This window comes from Lipophrys pholis, assembly GCF_963383615.2.
Source record: "Lipophrys pholis genome assembly, chromosome: 4".
NCBI lineage: Eukaryota > Metazoa > Chordata > Actinopteri > Blenniiformes > Blenniidae > Lipophrys > Lipophrys pholis.
In genome coordinates this window covers 34523751-34531966 of record NC_137637.1, presented here as the reverse complement: position 1 = coordinate 34531966, position 8216 = coordinate 34523751, and the positions used below count along the sequence as shown (strand labels likewise).

General features: G+C 42.1%; 1 protein-coding gene across 2 annotated transcripts; it reads right to left on the bottom strand.

Moving 5' to 3' along the window:
• Positions 1 to 205: 205 nt before the first annotated feature.
• emp3a (epithelial membrane protein 3a (MAM blood group)) lies at positions 206 to 6822 on the bottom strand. 2 transcript variants are annotated; one of them, XM_080461853.1, is made up of 5 exons: positions 6486 to 6820; positions 3568 to 3680; positions 3375 to 3477; positions 3163 to 3303; positions 206 to 1451 (listed from the first exon to the last, which is right to left on the bottom strand). In XM_080461853.1, exons 2-5 carry the CDS (start codon positions 3643 to 3645, stop codon positions 1276 to 1278), a joined length of 498 nt encoding a protein of 165 aa, XP_080317979.1. In that variant the 5' UTR covers positions 3646 to 3680; positions 6486 to 6820; the 3' UTR covers positions 206 to 1275. The 2 variants fall into 2 exon arrangements, with proteins under 2 accessions (XP_080317979.1, XP_080317980.1); XM_080461854.1 differs by having other exon boundaries at positions 1000 to 1451; positions 3568 to 3707; positions 6486 to 6822.
• Between the last annotated feature and the right edge of the window lie 1394 nt (positions 6823 to 8216).

The following is an 8216-nucleotide window of genomic DNA, read 5'->3' as shown; positions in this document are numbered from 1 at the left end:
GCACACGTCAGCTCCGCTGGCTAAACGAAACCTCAGGGCCTCCCCGGTTAGGGTTTCGGTTTCTGCACCAGGAATGAGTTTACGTGTTTCTTTCTGTCTGATCTCGTCTCCTAGGTTCTCCCAGGTTCTCCTAGGTTCTCCTAGGTTCTCCCAGGTTCTCCTAGGTTCTGTTTCTGGGCTGTTTCATGCAAACTGAACACAAAGTCTCATCTGGAAGTTTTTATTCATCTAATTATCTTTTTTAAAAATCTTCTGTTTATGTGAAGCCTGTCACCGAGGAAACGCTGCTGGTCCGACTACATATTTGACAGGTCTTTTTTTTTTTTTTTTTTTAAACGTCTCTCTCCTAATCTCCTCTGAGTGAAGTGTAAACAAAGCAAACTGAATGTGACACGAGGATGAGTGAGCCGAAGACAGAGAAATAGACCATGTGAATCAGAGGATTGCATTCGCTCATGAAACACCAGAGTGGTGCTGCAGAGCCCCGACTGTGAGAACATGTCACTCAGAAACTAAATAAATTGCATCTGTTGCATGGATGTCACAGCAGGAAGACTAAAGTGTTCAGGAGCCTGCATGCACACTGCACAATACTGCAGTTTTTCTCTTGCAGCACGGAGTGAATCCTTATTGGATGGAAACCGGGCTGATCTGCTGAAAACTCTTTTCTCACATTTTCTGACTCAAACTAAACTAAAAGACTTCAGACATGACAAACAGTTTCTTTTTGCATCAAGATCAGTGAGGAAATTCAGACCAATGCAAATGTTTGAAGATATTTTAGAGACTAATCCAATGATTGTGTTTCCAGTTTGACCCAGCTCGGTGATTTCTGAGGATCTTCACGACTAAACAAACGCTGGTTTACTCAGACTCTCCCTATAAAGACAGGAATGCTCATAAAACGCCCCCTAAAATCACAAACATTTTAAAAATTGCTGAACACGCTTCAAGTTCTTGAGTATTTAGAGCTGCATACAATAATCTGAGCCACGGAGTAAACAGAGAAACACATTTATTCTCGACTGTTTGAGTCCTTCATGTAACACATTGACATGAGATTTTGATCCCTCAGTATAACTGAGCTCTTATTAGTTTGATTTATCGCGACGCGTCACGGTGAAGCCTTTCAGAGCCGCATGCTGGCGTGATGACCTCATGTCACATACTACTGAAGGGTGGAAACCGAGGCAGAAAGAAAGCACAATCGTGTGAATTAAAGCCGTCTTTCACTGTCCACCGCCCGGCTGCTTTTAAGGCCAAGACGTTCCCATTTCACTGCTTCTTCCGGAGGTGGACGTACAGGACGCCGCTCACCAGGAGGAGCGGGACGCAGAGCCAGGCCAGGATGAAGCAGTAGCCGAAGCGACCTCTGCTCAGATCTCTGGAGTCGTTCAGGATCTCTTTTCTGTGGAAGGTGAAGATGAGGCAGGCTGCGAAGTCTGTGAACCCTGTGGAGAGTCCCAGGCAACAAAAAACAATCTTCTTCTTCAATTCACATGTTGGAAACTTTTTGAAACAGACTGAGGCCACGTTTACACGTACCTGGGGTTTTACAAAAAAATTATATTTCCGTAAAGCTTTATTGTCATTGTGCAAATACAACCAAATTCCGTTTGTTGCACCACTAATAGCAGCAGCAGCATGTCACATTCACATTCAAATAAAAAATAGTCTTTGGTAAGGTGCGGTATTGAAGTGCATTTCCCTCTCTGCCTTTAAAAAAAAAAATCTTAATTTACATGGAGCCACATATCCAGCTGGTTCAGAGCTGCTATGAGCAGCCAGCCCTGTAGGGGGCAGTGTAACGAGACGCATGAAGCCATGATAGCCAATCAGAATCCTGAAAAAAAAAAAACACCTCAGGAATTGTGAGTTAAATATCGACCTACACGCCTTTAGAGACACGGATTTTATCCACATCTCCACTGTGGGAGGAGCTTTGAGGAATTCTCCTTTGTGGCGAGTCGAAGCTGGTTTATGTGTAAATGTGAAGCTCAAACGCAGAGAAATATCACCGTTTTTTCAAATATCCAGGTACCTGGAAACGTGGCCTTATTCATCTAAATAACGCGCTATATAAAGAAATGCATTCCTTTTTCTGTCTTACTTGACCTCAACCCAACCTAATGGAGAAGAACACATTTAAATATCAGTCTTATTTAAATGACAGATATTACTATCACTATTTGAGGTTGTTTTTACTTTGTGATATTTAAAAAAAATATGTCATCCTATTTACCGTAAATCATTACTACTGTATGGAGCAAACACTGTCACTCCTCCCTGAGATGAAGAACATATTTCTATTCTATTCTATAAATACTTTAAGCATTGCTCCACACAATAAATAGAAATAAAGTTGGATATCAAATATGACAGGATTAAAATGTAAAAAGTAATTAAATGATAATATATATAAGACTTAACAGCGACTGATTTGAGCTCAGAAAGGATGAAAATTGACTAAAACACATCAAACATTATTTACTGGGAGGAGATATAGAATCTTATAGCAACAGGAAGGACATTTCATCACTTTTCTAAGCAGGTTTACTTTTTTTTAGTTTTCATTTTTAAGCTTTTCTGGCTTTTTAGGCATTCTAGTCATTTTACCATTTTTTTCCTGAATTTCTGGTGGTTTTAGGTTTTTTTCACATTTTAGATGTTATTTGTCTTTTTTTTCTTTTCTTTTTTTAAATCCAACCGATAAATCATTTTGAAAATGACTAAAAAGATAAAGTATTTATTTAGGTCTAATTTCCTCAAGGTTTCAGGGAGGCACAACAAAAAGGTTGCAGACCCCTGCTCTAGAATATCTTAATTCAAATAATATTCTTTAGATAAATATTACAGCATAAAAAAATAATATGTTTCATTTGTAAGGAAACGCAGATGTGAAGTGGAATTTTGTTTTCTCTGTTTAAACAAACAAATATTTAATAAAAATGTGACTAATGATGTAAATCATTGGTGTACTCAAAAATGTACTTAAGAATAACATTAAATACTTAAAGCACCCAGAAATACAACTTAGTTACAGAGAAGAGTTGTAATTTATTATTTCCTTTCTCAGCTTTAGGTAATTAGGTTTTCTTTCCCGTCTCTATAATAGTACAACTACAAAAGGTGTTTTTATGTGCTTAAGAAAGAAGGAGGGACCTGCGAAGGCCTGGCAGAGGCCAGTGAAGTAGAAGAGTCCTCCTCTGGACACAATGAAGAGCTGAACCAGGAAAACCAGGAAGGAGATGGAGGAGAAGACCACCGAGAGGATCATGAGGGCCTGGACGGACTGCAGCCAGTCTGAGGAGGAGAACCGCTCACACTCAAAACCATCAACACCAAACTGGGGAAGGAAAAACCAAAGAACTCACCGCTTTCACTGGTGGTGGCACACAACCAGGTTTCCGTCTCGTTGTCATGGAAACAGTTGTACCAGAGGTCAGTGATTTCTGACTCGGCCCAGACCCACCACGACTGTCAGGGTGGTTTTTTTTATTGGAATACGTTTTACTCAAATAACACAGAATAATAATGACATTTACTGAAGGAAGACTCGAGTTTCACCTTTTCCAGCGTGGCGATGAGAAGCAAGGCCAAAGTGAGCACATGCAGCAAAGTGAGAGAAACCAGCAGAAAGACCATGGCTGACGAAGAGGAGTGAGGAAGACTCCGGTGTCCTGCGTGCAAAAGGAAAACCCTGTGGGCTGTTGGTGGAATAAAAGATATTATCAATCGGTCCATTAATGGTAAGGTTCTTCTATAACTGATCAACTCAGGTCGGAGCTTTTATAACAATGTTTTGATATAATTTATTTATATTGATCAAACAAGACTTCTTTATTTAAACTTCTTACTTATTTTCCGAGTAAAGTGAACGTTTCCTGTCTGGGGATCCTTCATCATGGTGATAAACTGGAGTGGAATATTGATATATTTGTGTAAAGATAGAAAGTTGAACTTTTTTTTGTTGATTTCACAGATTCAATGAAGTTAAATTTACCAGAAGTTTCTCAGAGTCTAACCCTAGTCCAGTCTGTGAATGTGTGTGTGGCCGTCTCTCTGTTCCCCATCCATCCATCCATCCATCCAACTATTGATACACCAACCAACCAACCAACCAACCAACCAACCAACTATTGATTCACCATCCAACCAACCAACCAACTAACTAACCAACTATTGATTCACCAACCATCCAACTATTGATCCAACCAACCAACCAACCAACTATTGATTCACCATCCAACCAACCAACCAACCAACCAACCAACCAACCAACTAACTAACCAACTATTGATTCACCAACCATCCAACTATTGATCCAACCAACCAACCAACCAACCATCCAACCATCCAACCATCCAACCAAGCAACCAAGCAACCAGTGAAATGCCTTGCCTTCTCTGTCTGGGCTGATTGCATCCTGAGTAAATGAAAGCGAGCGTCGTGGCCTCTCCATCTGCCCCAACCAACCAACCAGCCAACCAACTATTGATTCACCAACCATCCAACCAACCAACCAGCCAACCAGCCAACCAACTATTGATAATAATCAATGCTGATTGCATCGTGAAGTAAATGAAAGCGAGCGTCGTGGCGTCTCCGTCTGCCCCAGGAGGAAACCTCGAGGACTTTCATCATCGTGCATCTCGTCTGACAATCTCCGCTTATTTATGGAGAAACGAGCGTTGGCTGAGCCATATCTACAGTCGGTCCAGTCTCTGAGGAAAACATGAGAGCAGCTGTAAATAAGCAACTCCTGCAACCTCACCGAGTCCAACCAGCAACTCCAGCAACCTCACCGAGTCCAACCAGCAACTCCTGCAACCTTACTGAGTCCAACCAGCAACTCCTGCAACCTCACCGAGTCCAACCAGCAACTCCTGCAACCTCACCGAGTCCAACCAGCAACTCCTGCAACCTCACTGAGTCCAACCAGCAACTCCTGCAACCTCACCGAGTCCAACCAGCAACTCCTGCAACCTCACTGAGTCCAACCAGCAACTCCTGCAACCTCACTGAGTCCAACCAGCAACTCCTGCAACCTCACCGAGTCCAACCCTCACCGAGTCCAACCAGCAACTCCTGCAACCTCACCGAGTCCAACCAGCAACTCCTGCAACCTCACCGAGTCCAACCAGCAACTCCTGCAACCTCACCGAGTCCAACCCTCACCGAGTCCAACCAGCAACTCCTGCAACCTCACCGAGTCCAACCAGCAACTCCTGCAACCTCACTGAGTCCAACCAGCAACTCCAGCAACCTCACCGAGTCCAACCAGCAACTCCTGCAACCTCACCGAGTCCAACCAGCAACTCCTGCAACCTCACTGAAGTGAAAATGTGTGAGAACCTTTTAGTTTCTCACTGGACTTCTCTCCAGTGTCTCCAGGTCTCATTTGACATTTTAAGCTGTGATACATGAACCGTGAGCAATTTGAATGTCTTTATAGAGTTAACCAGAATGAAATAGCTCGTATTGATGTTTGACTTTAAAACATTTGTGCAACTTTAAACCTTCTTGGGGACCAAAGAGCTTGAAAATTCTCTCGTGTTGAAATGTTCTACTTTTAAGTGTTTTCTTTTAAACTGATTTTACAGCTGACATTTGCTGACTGTTTAACCTGGTTGGTGGTATTTTATGGACCCGTACATCCCGTCGGACCCTCGGGTCTCCTTCAATCGCCCGGAAAGCATTTAGACTTATATTCCCCATCTGACAGAAGAAAAGGCAGGAAGGCTTGTGGGTGAGGAAGTGGCTGGGTGTGTGTTTGGGTTGGCTGCTATCAAGTCAAACAGCAGAGCCTCAGTGACTCAGTGTATTTCTTATATATTTACACGACAGTCACTCCGGCAACAGGAGGGGTCGAGAGTAAATCCAGTCTGTATTGCTTCTCTTTCTATTAGGAACTGACGACATAAACATAAAGCAGAAGGGACGTATTTAAGAAAGACCTGTAAGTTTCACTTCCCTTGGATACGATCACTAAATATTATATTACTATATAAATAGACTTTTAAAGGCCTATTGATGCTCACAGTGCAACCATCATTAGGAATATTGAGTTTATGCCTAATTTCTATGAGACTGTTTGGATTAGGTTTAACTAAAGAGCTCATTTCAACAGACTCAGATCCATTGCTTCTCCTCTCTTCTCATCACTCTGCACGTCTTCCCTTCTTTTCTCCTCTGTGCTCCTTCGCTCACATGCTTCTTTGGATCACGAACGATTGAAAACAAACTGCTGCGTCTGCTCTGTGCAACAGTCTGACGTATCTGGCACTGATGGAGGTAAATAAACTGCAGATCCTCCGTCAGCGAGACGAGCGGCGAGTCGTCTCCAAACAACGCTGTTCTGTCTTTTCTCGGTTTGGTCACATCTGGGCGTGACCTGCCCAATGACAGCATGACTGCATGTGTCAGGAAAACACCACTTCTCCTCTACATTTTTTAATCTTTTGTTTTCTGGATGAAGACCTTACCAGTTCAGTCTCAGAGCTCCAAGAGTCCAAAACATTCAGTGATCCTCCGGCTGCAGACAAGTCAAGAAATTCACTTTCTCAGCTCTTCCTCTCCTTCTGGACGTTTCAGCTCCAGAACTTGGACAGACGGAACACAGAGGAGGAATGTGGAGTCAAGATATAGGAGGAGTCCTCAACACCCATTTCCTCCAAAACTTTCTCTGCCCTCCCCCTCAATTCTGCGGCCCGGACCGACTCCACACCAGAAAGAGCATTCCTCTGGAAGCGTTCCCCTCAAAAGCTGCGCTGCAGAAACTAAATACAACAGTGTGTAGATTCAGGACATCACTCTGTGTGTGTGTGTGTGTGTGTGTGTGTGTGTGTGTGTGTGTGTGTGTGTGTGTGTGTGTGTGTGTGTGTGTGTGTGTGTTCCACCAGCTTCCTCCAAGCAGCGACTGAAATGCAGGAAACAAGCACCGATTACGACCCACTTTTGATTGTAAACGTGCCGGACCACCTCAGACCACCCAAGAAAACAAGGCACAGCGTTTAATCCCGGATGTAATCCTCAAAGACTAGAATCATCGTCGGTTCAAGTCTGTCTGTCTGGAGTTTGCATGTTCTCCCTGTGCAGTGTTTCTCCCACAGTTTAAAGTCAAGTGTGTGTGTGTGACTTCCTGATCAGCCCGTTGCAACCTTCAGTTTGATAAAATGACTAAAAAGATCCTCGGATGCAGAAATAAGTTAAAGAGCAGAAGCTCGTCTGAATCGATGCCTGGCCGCTCCGTCTCTTCTAAAATGACAATTCTTCAACGCTCCAGTGTCCAATTATTGTCATGAATGCACAGGTGGAGTCAAAAAGAATGAACGCTGACATAAAAAACTGAATTTCCAATTTTCCAGTCGGTCTTCCTGAAGTTAAATTGATGGTTTCTTTTGCTAAATAAAATATCAATAATAAATACAAAGCAGATGATGAACAGACCTGATTTTCCTATAGAAAGGTATAAATCTTGAGAGAACTGTGTTGGCTCTCCTCCCACCTGTGCCCTCCACTTCCTGTGACCTATGCCCTCTAACATAAACAACCTATGCCCAACTACCGCCACCTAGTGTCCAAATCATGCAACAACAACTAAATATCTAAACAAACCAAATAACTTGCAAACAATGAGTACAACTGGCTTCATCATCTTGTGTATCCAGTCGACTCTAAATAGAACAAAATTGCGTCTAATCAATGAAATAACTATATAAAAACACTTACGATATAAAAATGTAAATATCTATATATTTATTAGAAGAGGAAACCTTTAGCAACAGCATGATTCTTACACACTCTTCCGAGCATTTTGAAATTCAATCTCCTACGATAATAATTTAAGCTTGACAGAGATATTTGAAAACCTTCTCTCTAAATGAACAATCTAATCAAAGACAAAGTAGTAATCAGATTAAGAGTTCTCTGTTCAAAGATAGATTGAAGTCAAAAGGTAGTTCCGTTTAGGCCTGCTTACGAGATGAAGCCATTAACTTAGGTCTGTATTACAATTTAGGGTGAAAATCTGAAATATGGAAGGTGTTTTTCTTCTTGTTATTGTAATTTTTTCCGACTTTTAACAGTGAACTTAAATTATCCCCGCAGTTAAAAGTCCGTCATAACACATTTACGTACCCTGGGACAAGAGACCATCACTTTGCAGTATGTGTATATTTTTGAAACAAAATAAGTATAAAGACAATGCATTGAAG

Excerpts from the sequence above, each read along its gene's own strand:
- emp3a (XM_080461854.1), bottom strand. The coding sequence starts at position 3,645 with ATGGTCTTTCTGCTGGTTTCTCTCACTTTGCTGCATGTGCTCACTTTG. Across the intron at positions 3,478-3,567 it reads TCATCGCCACGCTGGAAAAG|TCGTGGTGGGTCTGGGCCGA; the intron begins GTGAAACTCGAG and ends CCACCCTGACAG. Across the intron at positions 3,304-3,374 it reads TGCCACCACCAGTGAAAGCG|ACTGGCTGCAGTCCGTCCAG; the intron begins GTGAGTTCTTTG and ends TCTCCTCCTCAG.